This window comes from Oncorhynchus clarkii, chromosome 12 (genome assembly GCF_045791955.1).
Source record: "Oncorhynchus clarkii lewisi isolate Uvic-CL-2024 chromosome 12, UVic_Ocla_1.0, whole genome shotgun sequence".
In the NCBI taxonomy this organism is placed as follows: Eukaryota; Metazoa; Chordata; class Actinopteri; order Salmoniformes; family Salmonidae; genus Oncorhynchus; species Oncorhynchus clarkii.
The window spans coordinates 94,390,678-94,408,970 of record NC_092158.1 but is presented as its reverse complement, the minus strand read 5'-3'; the positions used below and the strand labels follow the sequence as shown (position 1 = coordinate 94,408,970).

Here is an 18,293-nt window from a genome sequence, read left to right as displayed (position 1 = left end):
CTCCAGTCAGATAAAACACAGCCGGTTCCTCTCCAGTCGGTTCCTCTCCAGTCATCTTTCTCTCTCAATGGAAACATGATAAATGTGTGTATCTGGAACCCAATCCTAATGGCCGACGGGCTCTATATCTACCCACAATGCACGCTCTAATCACATCCAGTGATCCACACATGCTATCTACAGTATCGTTCCTCTTCTGAAGAAAAAGAGACGGTAGAGACCGAGGTGTGTTCCACATCCTTGAGTTTTATTTGTCTTGGGTTTCATTACATTAAACCGGTAAGGCAGAGACGGAAACACAGTCAGTCAAACTGTTAAGGCAGGGGACAAACCAGTCAGTCAAACCGTTTAGGCAGAGGACAGCAGAGAAGGAAACAGTCAGTCAAACAAACCGTTAAGGCAGAGAAGGAAACACAGTCAGTCAAACCGTTAAGGCAGAGGACAAACCAGTCAGTCAAACCGTTTAGGCAGAGGACAGCAGAGAAGGAAACAGTCAGTCAAACAAACCGTTAAGGCAGAGAAGGAAACACAGTCAGTCAAACTGTTAAGGCAGGGGACAAACCAGTCAGTCAAACTGTTAAGGCAGAGGACAAACCAGTCAGTCAAACCGGTAAGGCAGAGACGGAAACACAGTCAGTCAAACTGTTTAGGCAGAGACGGAAACACAGTCAGTCAAACTGTTAAGGCAGGGGACAAACCAGTCTGTTAAGGCAGAGGACAGCAGAGAAGGAAACAGTCAGTCAAACCGGTAAGGCAGGGGACAAACCAGTCAGTCAAACCGGTAAGGCAGGGGACAAACCAGTCAGTCAAACTGTTAAGGCAGGGGACAAACCAGTCAGTCAAACCGTTAAGGCAGGGGACAGCAGAGAAGGAAACAGTCAGTCAAACAAACCGTTAAGGCAGAGACGGAAACACAGTCAGTCAAACTGTTAAGGCAGGGGACAAACCAGTCAGTCAAACCGTTTAGGCAGAGGACAGCAGAGAAGGAAACAGTCAGTCAAACAAACCGTTAAGGCAGAGAAGGAAACACAGTCAGTCAAACCGTTAAGGCAGGGGACAAACCAGTCAGTCAAACCGTTTAGGCAGAGGACAGCAGAGAAGGAAACAGTCAGTCAAACCGGTAAGGCAGAGGACACACCAGTCAGTCAAACCGGTAAGGCAGGGGACAAACCAGTCAGTCAAACCGTTTAGACAGAGGACAGCAGAGAAGGAAACATTCAGTCAAACCGGTAAGACAGAGGACAGCAGAGAAGGAAACAGTCAGTCAAACAAACCCTTAAGGCAGAGGACAAACCAGTCAGTCAAACCGTTAAGGCAGGGGACAAACCAGTCAGTCAAACCGTTTAGACAGAGGACAGCAGAGAAGGAAACAGTCAGTCAAACCGGTAAGACAGAGGACAGCAGAGAAGGAAACAGTCAGTCAAACAAACCCTTAAGGCAGAGGACAAACCAGTCAGTCAAACCGTTTAGACAGAGGACAGCAGAGAAGGAAACAGTCAGTCAAACAAACCCTTAAGGCAGAGGACAAACCAGTCAGTCAAACCGTTTAGACAGAGGACAGCAGAGAAGGAAACATTCAGTCAAACCGGTAAGACAGAGGACAGCAGAGAAGGAAACAGTCAGTCAAACAAACCCTTAAGGCAGAGGACAAACCAGTCAGTCAAACCGTTAAGGCAGGGGACAAACCAGTCAGTCAAACCGTTAAGGCAGAGGACAGCAGAGAAGGAAACAGTCAGTCAAACAAACCCTTAAGGCAGAGGACAAACCAGTCAGTCAAACCGTTAAGGTAGAGGACAACAGAGAAGGAAACAGTCAGTCAAACCGGTAAGACAGAGGACAGCAGAGAAGGAGACAGTCAATATTCAAGAGGTATGATGAAGTGGCAGGTGACATGAAAACATTTCATCTTGAAAACAGGTCTTTAAAGTTCCTCCAGACCAGGCATGGGGAACCCCCCAGCGAAAGCCTCCACCTCCCCCCTCAGCTCTGCTACCCTCTCCTGGTGCTTCCCCTCCCCTGCCAGGGCCTCCTTAAACTCCTTCAGGGTCGCCTTGGGCTGCAGAGAGGCCTGGATGTCCAGGGTCATCTGGATACCTGTAGGGAGAACGAGGGGTGAGAGGTCAAGGGGTTAGAGGTGGCCTTGGTCTGCTAGCTGGACATCTAGGGTCAGCACTATGTCTATAGACACAGAGGTCAGGGGGTTTGAGGTGGCCCTGGTCTGCTAGCTGGACATCTAGGGTCAGCACTATGTCTATCGACACAGGGGTTAGGGGTGGTCTTGGTCTGCTAACTGGACATCTAGGGTCAGCACTATGTCTATAGACACAGAGGTCAGGGGGTTAGGAGGTGGCCTTGGTCTGCTAGCTGGACATCTAGGGTCAGCACTATGTCTATAGACACAGAGGTCAGGGGTTAAGGGTCACCTCTGTGGATGAACTCTGCGACCTTCCTGAAGTCGTCTTCAACCATTCCTCTGGAGGTCAGAGCAGGAGAGCCGAACCTCAGACCGCTGGGACGCAACGCACTCTTATCACCTACACACACACAAACACACACACACATTACGTATATACACGCATATACAGACAACTGGGACACAGAGCACTCTCACCACCTACAGAGGACTGTGTCTGTTACCATATACAGACAACTGGGACACAGAGCACTCTCACCACCTACAGAGGACTGTGTCTGTTAGTTACCTGGACAGGTGTTCTTGTTGCAGGCGATGGCAGCAGCTTCTAGAACCTTCTCAGCTCGTCCTCCGTCCGTCCCGTTAGGCCTCAGGTCCAGTAAGATCAGATGGTTATCAGAACCCCCTGGAGGACATTAACACAACCATACAACAACATTAACACAACCCTACAACAACATTAACACAACCCTACAGCAACATTAACACAACCATACAACAACATTAACACAACCCTACAACAACATACAGCAACATTAACACAACCCTACAACAACATTAACACAACCCTACAGCAACATTAACACAACCCTACAGCAACATTAACACAACCATACAACAACATTAACACAACCCTACAGCAACATTAACACAACCATACAACAACATTAACACAACCCTACAACAACATTAACACAACCCTACAGCAACATTAACACAACCCTACAGCAACATTAACACAACCCTACAGCAACATTAACACAACCCTACAGCAACATTAACACAAGCCTACAACAACATACAGCAACATTAACACAACCCTACAACAACATTAACACAACCCTACAGCAACATTAACACAACCCTACAGCAACATTAACACAACCATACAACAACATACAGCAACATTAACACAACCCTACAGCAACATTAACACAACCATACAACAACATTAACACAACCCTACAGCAACATTAACACAACCCTACAGCAACATTAACACAAGCCTACAACAACATACAGCAACATTAACACAACCCTACAACAACATTAACACAACCCTACAGCAACATTAACACAACCCTACAGCAACATTAACACAACCATACAACAACATACAGCAACATTAACACAACCCTACAGCAACATTAACACAACCATACAACAACATTAACACAACCCTACAACAACATTAACACAACCCTACAACAACATTAACACAACCCTACAGCAACATTAACACAACCATACAGCAACATTAACACAACCCTACAGCAACATTAACACAACCCTACAGCAACATTAACACAACCCTACAGCAACATTAACACAACCCTACAGCAACATTAACACAACCCTACAGCAACATTAACACAACCCTACAGCAACATTAACACAACCCTACAGCAACATTAACACAACCCTACAGCAACATTAGCAAAACCCTACAACAACATTAACACAACCCTACAGCAACATTAACACAACACTAACACAGGTTACAGTATGTTAACCACAACCATGACATTATTGTCTCACCGGTGACGATCTTGTAGCCATGGTTGATGAGGGCGTTGGCCATAGCTCTGCAGTTAGAGAGCACCTGGTACTGATACGCCTTAAACTCTGGGGTCAGAGCCTGCTTCAGGGCCACCGCCACACCTAGAGAAACATTCACACACATTAACACACACACACACACTAACCCTTAAACTCTGGGGTCAGAGCCTGCTCCACCTGGAGAAACACTAACCCTTAAACTCTGGGGTCAGAGCCTGCTTCAGGGCCACCGCCACACCTAGAGAAACATTCACACACATTAACACACACACACTAACCCTTAAACTCTGGGGTCAGAGCCTGCTCCACCTGGAGAAACACTAACCCTTAAACTCTGGGGTCAGAGCCTGCTTCAGGGCCACCGCCACACCTAGAGAAACATTCACACACATTAACACACACACACACACTAACCCTTAAACTCTGGGGTCAGAGCCTGCTCCACCTGGAGAAACACTAACCCTTAAACTCTGGGGTCAGAGCCTGCTTCAGGGCCACCGCCACACCTAGAGAAACATTCACACACATTAACACACACACACTAACCCTTAAACTCTGGGGTCAGAGCCTGCTCCACCTGGAGAAACACTAACCCTTAAACTCTGGGGTCAGAGCCTGCTTCAGGGCCACCGCCACACCTAGAGAAACATTCACACACATTAACACACACACACACACTAACCCTTAAACTCTGGGGTCAGAGCCTGCTTCAGGGCCACCGCCACACCTAGAGAAACATTCACACACACACACTAACCCTTAAACTCTGGGGTCAGAGCCTGCTTCAGGGCCACCGCCACACCTAGAGAAACATTCACACACATTAACACACAAACACTAACCCTTAAACTCTGGGGTCAGAGCCTGCTTCAGGGCCACCGCCACACCTAGAGAAACATTCACACACATTAACACACACACACTAACCCTTAAACTCTGGGGTCAGAGCCTGCTTCAGGGCCACCGCCACACCTAGAGAAACATTCACACACATTAACACACACACACTAACCCTTAAACTCTGGGGTCAGAGCCTGCTTCAGGGCCACCGCCACACCTAGAGAAACATTCACACACACACACTAACCCTTAAACTCTGGGGTCAGAGCCTGCTTCAGGGCCACCGCCACACCTAGAGAAACATTCACACACATTAACACACACACACTAACCCTTAAACTCTGGGGTCAGAGCCTGCTTCAGGGCCACCGCTACACCTAGAGAAACATTCACACACATTAACACACACACACACACACTAACCCTTAAACTCTGGGGTCAGAGCCTGCTTCAGGGCCACCGCCACACCTAGAGAAACATTCACACACATTAACACACACACACTAACCCTTAAACTCTGGGGTCAGAGCCTGCTTCAGGGCCACCGCCACACCTAGAGAAACACTAACCCTTAAACTCTGGGGTCAGAGCCTGCTCCACCTGGAGAAACACTAACCCTTAAACTCTGGAGTCAGAGCCTGCTCCACCTGGAGAAACATTAACCCTTAAACTCTGGGGTCAGAGCCTGCTCCACCTGGAGAAACATTAACCCTTAAACTCTGGGGTCAGAGCCTGCTCCACCTGGAGAAACATTAACCCTTAAACTCTGGGGTCAGAGCCTGCTCCACCTAGAGAAACATTAACCCTTAAACTCTGGGGTCAGAGCCTGCTCCACCTGGAGAAACATTAACCCTTAAACTCTGGGATCAGAGCCTGCTCCACCTGGAGAAACATTAACCCTTAAACTCTGGGGTCAGAGCCTGCTCCACCTGGAGAAACATTAACCCTTAAACTCTGGGGTCAGAGCCTGCTCCACCTGGAGAAACATTAACCCTTAAACTCTGGGATCAGAGCCTGCTCCACCTGGAGAAACATTAACCCTTAAACTCTGGGGTCAGAGCCTGCTCCACCAGGAGAAACATTAACAATTAAACTCTGGGGTCAGAGCGTGCTCCACCTGGAGAAACATTAACCCTTAAACTCTGGGGTCAGAGCCTGCTCCACCTGGAGAAACATTAACCCTTAAACTCTGGGATCAGAGCCTGCTCCACCTGGAGAAACATTAACCCTTAAACTCTGGGGTCAGAGCCTGCTCCACCTGGAGAAACATTAACCCTTAAACTCTGGGGTCAGAGCCTGCTCCACCTGGAGAAACATTAACCCTTAAACTCTGGGATCAGAGCCTGCTCCACCTGGAGAAACACACAGTGCATTCAGAAAGTATTGAGACCAACTTGGCCTTTCCCACATTTTGTTACGTTACAGCATCATTCTAAAGTGGATTCAATATTTTTTTCCCCTTATCAATTTACACACAATACCCCATAATGACATCACAATACCCCATAATGACATCACAATACCCCATAATGACATCACAATACCCCATAATGACATAACAATACCCCATAATGACAAAGCAAAAACGGGTTTTTGGAATTTTTTGCAAACGTATAAAAAATTAAAAATCACATTGACATTAGTATTCAGACCCTTCACTCAGTACTTTGTTGAAGCACCTTTGGCAGCGATTACAGCCTCTAGTCTTCTTGGGTATGACGCTACAAGCTTGGCACACCTGTATTTGGGGAGTTTCTCCCATTCTTCTCTGCAGATCCTCTCAAGCTCTGTCAGGTTGGACAGGGAGTGTCACTGCATAGCTATTTTCTCTGTAGAGATGTTCGATCAGGTTCAAGTCCGGGCTCTGGCTGGGCCACTCAAGGACATTCAGAGACTTGTTCCGAAGCCACTCCTGTGTTGTCTTGGCTGTGGGCTTAGGGTCGTTGTCCTGTTGGAAGGTGAACCTTCTCCCTAGTCTGAAGTCCTGAGTGCTCTGGAGCACATTTTCATTAAGGATCTCTCTGCACTTTGCTCTGTTCATCTTTCCCTCGATCCTGACTAGTCTCCCAGTCCCTGCTGCTGAAAAACATCCCCACAGCATGATGCTGCCACCACCGTGCTTCACCGTAGGGATGCTGCCACCACCGTGCTTCACCGTAGGGATGCTGCCACCCCCGTGCTTCACCGTAGGGATGCTGCCACCACCGTAGGGATGCTGCCACCCCCGTGCTTCACCGTAGGGATGCTGCCACCACCATGCTTCACCATCATGGTGCCAGGTTTCCTCCAGACATGACGCTTGGCATTCATGCCAAAGACTTCAATCTTGGTTTTATCAGACCAAAGAACCTTGTTTCTCATGGTCTGTCCTTTAGGTGCCTTGAGGCAAACTCCAAGCGGGCTGTCATGTGCCTTTTACTGAGGAGTGGCTTCCGTCTGGCCAATCTACCATAAAGGCCTGATTGGTGGAGTGCTGCAGAGATGGTTGTCCTTCTGGAAGTGTCTCCCATCTCCACAGAGGAAATCTGGAGCTCTGTCAGTGACCATCGGGTCTTTGGTCACCTCCCTGACCAAGGCCCTTCTCCCACGATTGCTCAGTTTTCCTGGGCAGCCAGCTCTAGGGCTTTTTACAATTAGGTTTAACTTAACCTTTATTTAACTAGGAAAGTCAGTTAAGAACAAATCCTTATTTACAATGACGGCCTACCACAACCCGGACGACGCTGGGCCAATGGTGCGCCGCCCTATTGCACTCCCAATCATGGCTGGTTGTGATACAGCCTGGAATCAAACCAGGGTCTGCAGTGACGCCTCTAGCACTGAGATCCAGTGGCTTAGACCGCTGCGCCACTCGGGAGTGATGGAGACCCACTGTGTTCTTGGGGACCTTCAATGCTGCAGACATTGTTTTGGTACCCTTCCCCAGATCTGTGCCTCGACACAATCCCGTCTCGGAGCTCTACGGACAAACTGTTTTACCTCATGGCTCGGTGTTTGCTCTGACATGCACAAACATCTCAAGGATGATCAATGGAAACCGGAAGCATCTGAGCTCAATTCCAAGTCTCATAGCAAAGGGTCTGAATACTGATGTAAATAAGGTATGTTTTTATTCTAGTTATACATTTGCCAACAATTCTAAAAACCTGTTTTCACTTTGTCTTTGTGGAGCATCGTGATGTCATTACGGGGTATTGTGATGTCATTATGGAGCATCGTGATGTCATTATGGGGTATTGTGATGTCATTATGGAGCATCGTGATGTCATTATGGGGTATTGTGATGTCATTATGGGGTATCGTGATGTCATTATGGGGTATTGTGATGTCATTATGGAGCATCGTGATGTCATTATGGGGTATTGTGATGTCATTACGGGGTATTGTGATGTCATTATGGAGCATCGTGATGTCATTATGGGGTATTGTGATGTCATTATGGGGTATCGTGATGTCATTATGGGGTATTGTGATGTCATTATGGAGCATCGTGATGTCATTATGGGGTATTGTGATGTCATTACGGGGTATTGTGATGTCATTATGGAGCATCGTGATGTCATTATGGGGTATTGTGATGTCATTATGGAGCATCGTGATGTCATTATGGGGTATTGTGATGTCATTATGGAGCATTGTGATGTCATTATGGGGTATTGTGATGTCATTATGGGGTATCGTGATGTCATTATGGGGTATCGTGATGTCATTATGGAGCATCGTGATGTCATTATGGGGTATTGTGATGTCATTATGGAGTATCGTGATGTCATTATGGGGTATTGTGATGTCATTATGGGGTATCGTGATGTCATTATGGGGTATCGTGATGTCATTATGGAGCATCGTGATGTCATTATGGAGCATCGTGATGTCATTATGGAGCATCGTGACGTCATTATGGAGCATCGTGATGTCATTATGGAGCATCGTGTGTAGATTGAAGAGAGATTTTTTTTTAAATAAATCAATTTTAGAATAAAGATGTAACTTAACAAAATGTGGAAAAAGTCAAGGGGTCTGAATACTTTCCGAAGGCACTGTACATGTACTACTACTACTATAGAGAACACCACACACACTGTGAGGTGTCCTGGCTACTGTACCTGTCATAGTGAGGTGTCCTGGTTACTGTACCTGTCATAGTGAGGTGTCCTGGCTACTGTACCTGTCACAGTGAGGTGTCCTGGCTACTGTACCTGTCATAGTGAGGTGTCCTAGCTACTTTACCTGTCATAGTGAGGTGTCCTGGCTACTGTACCTGTCACAGTGAGGTGTCCTAGCTACTTTACCTGTCATAGTGAGGTGTCCTAGCTACTTTACCTGTCACAGTGAGGTGTCCTGGCTACTGTACCTGTCATAGTGAGGTGTCCTGGCTACTGTACCTGTCACAGTGAGGTGTCCTGGTTACTGTACCTGTCATAGTGTGGTAGTGAGGTGTCCCAGCTACTTTACCTGTCATAGTGAGGTGTCCCAGCTACTTTACCTGTCATAGTGAGGTGTCCTGGCTACTGTACCTGTCATAGTGAGGTGTCCTGGCTACTGTACCTGTCATAGTGAGGTGTCCTGGTTACTGTACCTGTCATAGTGAGGTGTCCTGGCTACTGTACCTGTCATAGTGAGGTGTCCTGGCTACTTTACCTGTCATAGTGAGGTGTCCTGGTTACTGTACCTGTCATTGTGAGGTGTCCTGGCTACTGTACCTGTCATAGTGAGGTGTCCTGGCTACTGTACCTGTCATAGTGAGGTGTCCTGGTTACTGTACCTGTCACAGTGAGGTGTCCTGGTTACTGTACCTGTCATAGTGAGGTGTCCTGGCTACTTTACCTGTCATAGTGAGGTGTCCTAGCTACTGTACCTGTCATAGTGAGGTGTCCTAGCTACTTTACCTGTCATAGTGAGGTGTCCTGGCTACTGTACCTGTCATAGTGAGGTGTCCTGGTTACTGTACCTGTCATAGTGAGGTGTCCTGGTTACTGTACCTGTCACAGTGAGGTGTCCTGGTTACTTTACCTGTCATAGTGTGGTAGTGAGGTGTCCTGGCTACATTACCTGTCATAGTGTTGTAGTGAGGTTTCCTGGTTACTGTACCTGTCATAGTGAGGTGTCCTGGTTACTGTACCTGTCATAGTGAGGTGTCCTGGCTACATTACCTGTCATAGTGAGGTGTCCTGGTTACTGTACCTGTCATAGTGAGGTGTCCTGGTTACTGTACCTGTCATAGTGAGGTGTCCTGGCTACATTACCTGTCATAGTGAGGTGTCCTAGTTACTGTACCTGTCATAGTGAGGTGTCCTAGCTACTTTACCTGTCATAGTGAGGTGTCCTGGTTACTGAACCTGTCATAGTGAGGTGTCCTGGTTACTTTACCTGTCATAGTGAGGTGTCCTGGTTACTGTACCTGTCATAGTGTGGTAGTGAGGTGTCCTGGCTACATTACCTGTCATAGTGAGGTGTCCTGGTTACTGTACCTGTCATAGTGAGGTGTCCTGGTTACTGTACCTGTCATAGTGAGGTGTCCTGGCTAGATAACCTGTCATAGTGTGGTAGTGAGGTGTCCTAGCTACTTTACCTGTCATAGTGAGGTGTCCTGGCTACTTTACCTGTCATAGTGAGGTGTCCTGGCTACTGTACCTGTCATAGTGAGGTGTCCTGGCTACTGTACCTGTCATAGTGAGGTGTGCTAGCTACTTTACCTGTCATAGTGAGGTGTCCTGGCTACTTTACCTGTCATAGTGAGGTGTCCTAGCTACATTACCTGTCATAGTGAGGTGTCCTGGCTAGATAACCTGTCATAGTGTGGTTGTGAGGTTTCCTAGTTAATATCCACCTAGTGTCTGTGTAGGTGCCTGTATATAAAGCCAATATAGGTGTCCAGAGAAGTGCCTGTACCTGCGATGGCATGGTTGTGGGGTCCTCCCTGTAGTCCTGGGAACACTGCCTGGTTGATGAGAGACTCCAGATTATACAGAGTCTCCTTTCCCTTAGGGTCCACACTACGTATTCCTGGAGGACAGGGACACAGAGAGAGACCAGCATGATACACACACTAAACCCCACAGAGAGAGGGAGAGACCAGCATGATACACACACTAAACCCCACAGAGAGAGAGACCAGCATGATACCCACACTAAACCCCACAGAGAGAGACAGCATGATACCCACACTAAACCCCACAGAGAGAGACCAGCATGATACACACACTAAACCCCACAGAGAGAGACCAGCATGATACACACACGAAACCCCACAGAGAGAGAGACCAGCATGATACACACACTAAACCCCACAGAGAGAGAGACCAGCATGATACACACACTAAACCACACAGAGAGAGAGAGACCAGCATGATACACACACTAAACCCCACAGAGAGGGAGACCAGCATGATACACCCCCTAAACCCAACAGAGAGAGAGACCAGCATGATACACACACTAAACCCCACAGAGAGAGACCAGCATGATACACACACTAAACCCCACAGAGAGAGAGAGAGACCAGCAAGATACACACACTAAACCCCACAGAGAGAGACCAGCATGACACACACACTAAACCCCACAGAGAGAGACCAGCATGATACCCCCCCCTCCTCTCCGTACCCTTTCTGTAGAAGATGACCCCAGAGCGACAGCCCCGCAGCGTCTTGTGGGTCGTCGTGGAGACCACGTCACAGTACTCGAACGGAGACGGGACGACCCCGGCCGCCACCAGTCCGCTGATGTGTGCCATGTCGGCCAATAGGAAAGCTCCGTTCTCATCGGCGATACGACGCAGCCGAGCGTAGTCGAGGTTACGGGAATAACAGCTGGTACCTGGAGAGAAGACGGAACGATTAACAGGAAACGGTCTCGTTTTTTAAACCTCATCTTCAGCACCATTCCCAACATCAACTGAGAAAATGACAGATTTCGATGTTTTTTAGTCAAAAAGATGCACCAAACAATGGCACAAGTTTTTTTTTTTTTTTACAGATAATGACATTGGAAAGTCCTGGACAAGATATTTCAACAGGAGATTCTGTGTCTGAGAAACCAGGCCCAAATGATACAACAGGAGATTCTGTCCCCGAACAGAGAGGATCTATAGTCTGATTGGACACAATGTGATACAGCTGGCGACAGGTGGTGGTGGTGGTGTGTGTGTGTGTATATGATGATGATGATGATGATGATGATGGTGTGTGTGTATATGATGATGATGGTGGTGGTGGTGGTGGTGGTGGTGTGTGTGTGTGTATATGATGATGATGATGATGATGATGATGATGATGGTGTGTGTGTATATGATGATGATGGTGGTGGTGTGTGTGTGTATATGATGATGATGGTGGTGGTGGTGGTGTGTGTGTATATGATGATGATGGTGGTGGTGGTGGTGTGTGTGTATATGATGATGATGATGATGATGGTGTGTGTGTATATGATGATGATGGTGGTGGTGGTGGTGTGTGTGTATATGATGATGATGGTGGTGGTGGTGTGTGTGTGTATATGATGATGATGGTGGTGGTGGTGGTGTGTGTGTATATGATGATGATGATGATGGTGGTGGTGGTGGTGATGTGTGTGTTACCTGCAATGATCAGTCTAGGGTGGAACAGCCGGGCGTTCTCCTCCAGTCGGTCGTAGTTGATGAGACCAGTGTCTGGATCCACCTGATACAACACAGATTAACGTCACTAGGATTCACCTGATACAACACAGATTAACGTCACTAGGATCCACCTGATACAACACAGATTAACGTCACTAGTCGTAGTGGATGAGACCAGTGTCTGGATCCACCTGATACAACACAGATTAACGTCACTAGGATCCACCTGATACAACACAGATTAACGTCACTAGGATCCACCTGATACAACACAGATTAAGGAACGTCACTAGGATCCACCTGGTACAACACAGATTAACGTCACTAGTCGTAGTGGATGAGACCAGTGTCTGGATCCACCTGATACAACACAGATTAACGTCACTAGGATCCACCTGATACAACACAGATTAACGTCACTAGGATCCACCTGATACAACACAGATTAAGGAACGTCACTAGGATCCACCTGATACAACACAGATTAAGGAACGTCACTTCGTTAATCTGGGGGAACGCTTTCAGCACTTTATAGAGTCCATGACTTTATACACCTGTCAGCAACGGACGTGGCTGAACATAATCCACTCATTTGAAAAGGGGTGTCCACATACATCTGTCTACAAAGTGTTTTGTTTTTTGTCAGCTAGAAAGAAAATGGCCCCCAATTCAGAAATGGAGAAAGAGGAGAGAAAGCGCTAGAAATGTCTAGACAGCTCTAGAAAGCTCTAGAAAGGTCTAGAAAGCTACCGTTATCTGCTGCCTCTTCAACAAGAAGCCACATTGATCCTACGATCCAGAAATACACTTCCCTCCCCTCCCACATCCCCCCCCCCCCCCCCCCCCACCCCCACGGACCGTAACCGCTCCAAAAAAAGCATGGCCCCTGCTTCTCCGGAATGCCACCCGATCCCCGTGGCCGAAGCATCGCATTTCTGTTTAGGCAGCACTCGGGCTGTATAGAAAACAACCCCCGAGAGCCACAGAACGACCGAATTAGCACCACGCACAGCCACCACAAACACCTTTAGGCAGCACTCTGGCAGGCTGTATAGAAAACAACCCCCCGAGAGCCACAGAACGACCGAATTAGCACCACGCACAGCCACCATAAACACCTTTAGGCAGCAATCTGGCAGGCTGTATAGAAAACAACCCCCCGAGAGCCACAGAACGACCGAATTAGCACCACCATAAACACCTTTAGGCAGCAATCTGGCAGGCTGTATAGAAAACAACCCCGACAGCCACAGAACGACCGAATTAGCACCATGCCCAGCCACCATAAACACCGTTAGGCAGCACTCGGGCTGTATAGAAAACAACCCCCGAGAGCAACAGAACGACCGAATTAGCACCACCACAAAAACCTTTAGGCAGCACTCGGGCAGGCTGTATAGAAAACAACCCCCCGAGAGCCACAGAACGACCGAATTAGCACCACGCACAGCCACCATAAACACCTTTAGGCAGCACTCTGGCAGGCTGTATAGAAAACAACCCCCGAGAGCCACAGAACGACCGAATTAGCACCACCATAAACACCTTTAGGCAGCAATCTGGCAGGCTGTATAGAAAACAACCCCCCGAGAGCCACAGAACAACCGAATTTGCACCACGCACAGCCACCACAAACACCTTTAGGCAGCACTCTGGCAGGCTGTATAGAAAACAACCCCTCGAGAGCCACAGAACGACCGAATTAGCACCACGCACAGCCACCACAAACACCTTTAGGCAGCACTCTGGCAGGCTGTATAGAAAACAACCCCCCGAGAGCCACAGAACGACCGAATTAGCACCACGCACAGCCACCACAAACACCTTTAGGCAGCACTCTGGCAGGCTGTATAGAAAACAACCCCCGAGAGCCACAGAACGACCGAATTAGCACCACGCACAGCCACCACAAACACCTTTAGGCAGCACTCGGGCAGGCTGTATAGAAAACAACTCCCGAGAGCAACAGAACGACCGAATTAGCACCAACACCTTTAGGCAGCAATCTGGCAGGCTGTATAGAAAACAACCCCCGAGAGCAACAGAACGACCGAATTAGCACCACCATAAACACCTTTAGGCAGCAATCTGGCAGGCTGTATAGAAAACAACCCCCGAGAGCAACAGAACGACCGAATTAGCACCACCATAAACACCTTTAGGCAGCAATCTGGCAGGCTGTATAGAAAACAACCCCCCGAGAGCCACAGAACGACCGAATTAGCACCACGCACAGCCACCACAAACACCTTTAGGCAGCACTCTGGCAGGCTGTATAGAAAACAACCCCCCGAGAGCCACAGAACGACCGAATTAGCACCACGCACAGCCACCACAAACACCTTTAGGCAGCACTCTGGCAGGCTGTATAGAAAACAACCCCTCGAGAGCCACAGAACGACCGAATTAGCACCACGCACAGCCACCACAAACACCTTTAGGCAGCACTCTGGCAGGCTGTATAGAAAACAACCCCCCGAGAGCCACAGAACGACCGAATTAGCACCACGCACAGCCACCACAAACACCTTTAGGCAGCACTCTGGCAGGCTGTATAGAAAACAACCCCCGAGAGCCACAGAACGACCGAATTAGCACCACGCACAGCCACCACAAACACCTTTAGGCAGCACTCGGGCAGGCTGTATAGAAAACAACCCCCGAGAGCAACAGAACGACCGAATTAGCACCAACACCTTTAGGCAGCAATCTGGCAGGCTGTATAGAAAACAACCCCCGAGAGCAACAGAACGACCGAATTAGCACCACCATAAACACCTTTAGGCAGCAATCTGGCAGGCTGTATAGAAAACAACCCCCGAGAGCAACAGAACGACCGAATTAGCACCACCATAAACACCTTTAGGCAGCAATCTGGCAGGCTGTATAGAAAACAACCCCCCGAGAGCCACAGAACGACCGAATTAGCACCACCATAAACACCTTTAGGCAGCAATCTGGCAGGCTGTATAGAAAACAACCCCGACAGCCACAGAACGACCGAATTAGCACCATGCCCAGCCACCATAAACACCGTTAGGCAGCACTCGGGCTGTATAGAAAACAACCCCCGAGAGCAACAGAACGACCGAATTAGCACCACCACAAAAACCTTTAGGCAGCACTCGGGCAGGCTGTATAGAAAACAACCCCCCGAGAGCCACAGAACGACCGAATTAGCACCACGCACAGCCACCATAAACACCTTTAGGCAGCACTCTGGCAGGCTGTATAGAAAACAACCCCCGAGAGCCACAGAACGACCGAATTAGCACCACCATAAACACCTTTAGGCAGCAATCTGGCAGGCTGTATAGAAAACAACCCCCCGAGAGCCACAGAACAACCGAATTTGCACCACGCACAGCCACCACAAACACCTTTAGGCAGCACTCTGGCAGGCTGTATAGAAAACAACCCCTCGAGAGCCACAGAACGACCGAATTAGCACCACGCACAGCCACCACAAACACCTTTAGGCAGCACTCTGGCAGGCTGTATAGAAAACAACCCCCCGAGAGCCACAGAACGACCGAATTAGCACCACGCACAGCCACCACAAACACCTTTAGGCAGCACTCTGGCAGGCTGTATAGAAAACAACCCCCGAGAGCCACAGAACGACCGAATTAGCACCACGCACAGCCACCACAAACACCTTTAGGCAGCACTCGGGCAGGCTGTATAGAAAACAACTCCCGAGAGCAACAGAACGACCGAATTAGCACCAACACCTTTAGGCAGCAATCTGGCAGGCTGTATAGAAAACAACCCCCGAGAGCAACAGAACGACCGAATTAGCACCACCATAAACACCTTTAGGCAGCAATCTGGCAGGCTGTATAGAAAACAACCCCCGAGAGCAACAGAACGACCGAATTAGCACCACCATAAACACCTTTAGGCAGCAATCTGGCAGGCTGTATAGAAAACAACCCCCCGAGAGCCACAGAACGACCGAATTAGCACCACCATAAACACCTTTAGGCAGCAATCTGGCAGGCTGTATAGAAAACAACCCCGACAGCCACAGAACGACCGAATTAGCACCATGCCCAGCCACCATAAACACCGTTAGGCAGCACTCGGGCTGTATAGAAAACAACCCCCGAGAGCAACAGAACGACCGAATTAGCACCACCACAAAAACCTTTAGGCAGCACTCGGGCAGGCTGTATAGAAAACAACCCCCCGAGAGCCACAGAACGACCGAATTAGCACCACGCACAGCCACCATAAACACCTTTAGGCAGCACTCTGGCAGGCTGTATAGAAAACAACCCCCGAGAGCCACAGAACGACCGAATTAGCACCACCATAAACACCTTTAGGCAGCAATCTGGCAGGCTGTATAGAAAACAACCCCCCGAGAGCCACAGAACAACCGAATTTGCACCACCATAAACACCTTTAGGCAGCACTCGGGCTGTATAGAAAACAACCCCCGAGAGCAACGGAACGACCGAATTAGCACCACGCACAGCCACCATAAACACCTTGAAAACGGCTCTTTCCCATAGACATCATCAGCAGTTAAATACCAACATGGTAGACTTGTTTAAAGCTGGTTGGCTTTGATCACGTGATCTCTGAAATTCAAACAGATTTGGGGAAAAAAAAAATCAAGCCCAACTTTTAGAATAACTTTATAAGAATTGATTTAAGAATTTGTAAATTTGGGAATGTTTTCTTGGGGTGCTCTAAGTTACTATTATATGTGTTTCTGGCATTGAGAAATCAATTCCTTTAAAGGAATACTCCGGACTCAAAGGAGGATTACTCCGGGGAACTCAAAGGAGGAATACTCCGGGGAAATCAAAGGAGGAATACTCCGGGGAACTCAAAGGAGGAATACTCCGGGGAACTCAAAGGAGGAATACTCCGGGGAACTCAAAGGAGGAATACTCCGGGGAACTCAAAGGAGGAATACTCCGGGGAACTCAAAGGAGGAATACTCCGGGGAACTCAAAGGAGGATTACTCCGGGGAACTCAAAGGAGGAATACTCCGGGGAACTCAAAGGAGGAATACTCCGGGGAACTCAAAGGAGGAATACTCCGGGGAACTCAAAGGAGGAATACTCCGGGGAACTCAAAGGAGGAATACTCCGGGGCTCAAAGGAGGAATACTCCAGACTCAAAGGAGGAATACTCCGGGACTCAAAGGAGGAATACTCCGGACTCAAAGGAGGAATACTCCGGACTCAAAGGAGGAATACTCCGGGAACTTTACGGAACACTCCGGGACTCAAAGGAGGAATACTCCGGGACTCAAAGGAGGAACACTCCGGGAACTTTAAGGAACACTCCGGGAACTTTAAGGAGCACTCCGGGAACTTTAAGGAGCACTCCGGGAACTTTAAAGAACACTCCGGGAACTTTAAGTCCTTAGTGATTTGAACACTAAGGAAGCTCTCGACCCGGAAACCTGATTTACCAATAAAATGAGACCCGATCCAGAACGACTGCAGACGATCTTAGATCTTTGGTCTGCAGTATGGAAAGCCTTCGATAGGTCAATAAAGAGGGCTGCACCAGTACCTCCGTCCTATCCAGCCCTTTACATCAGCCAATCAGGTGTTGAGGATGGGTAAAGGTCAGTGACACAACTCCGTCTGGTCAAGGCCTTTGCACAGCAACATTGTTGCAACATAAAGACAACACTGACACAACCAACTAACCGTGTCAAGGCCCATCTCTGGTGTGAAGACAGAACGGTGCGTCAGACAGTTGTGTTCTCACCGTGGTTACCTTGGCTGGACAGGCAGGCAGAAGGACGTTGATCTCAAATAAACTGTGTGGTGTGTGTCTCTGCTCCTCTCCTCTCTCTCTGCATCTCTCTCTATGCCCTGGCTCCTCTCCCTATGCCCTGGCTCCTCTCT

At 48.5% G+C, this 18,293-nt stretch overlaps 1 protein-coding gene across 1 annotated transcript in view; it reads right to left on the bottom strand.

Annotated features, from left to right (window-relative positions):
- Nucleotides 1-226: 226 nt before the first annotated feature.
- The window catches only part of LOC139421677 (serine hydroxymethyltransferase, cytosolic-like), a 73,702-nt gene continuing 55,635 nt past the window's right edge, over nt 227-18,293 (bottom strand). Inside the window, exons 6-12 of the mRNA XM_071172768.1 lie at nt 12,393-12,474; nt 11,420-11,632; nt 10,706-10,819; nt 3,953-4,075; nt 2,703-2,819; nt 2,424-2,534; nt 227-2,094 (exon numbers count right to left, since the gene is read on the bottom strand). Of these exons, the coding sequence (XP_071028869.1) occupies nt 1,922-2,094; nt 2,424-2,534; nt 2,703-2,819; nt 3,953-4,075; nt 10,706-10,819; nt 11,420-11,632; nt 12,393-12,474 (933 nt within the window). The 3' untranslated portion in view covers nt 227-1,921. The remainder of the gene's footprint in view (nt 2,095-2,423; nt 2,535-2,702; nt 2,820-3,952; nt 4,076-10,705; nt 10,820-11,419; nt 11,633-12,392; nt 12,475-18,293) is intronic.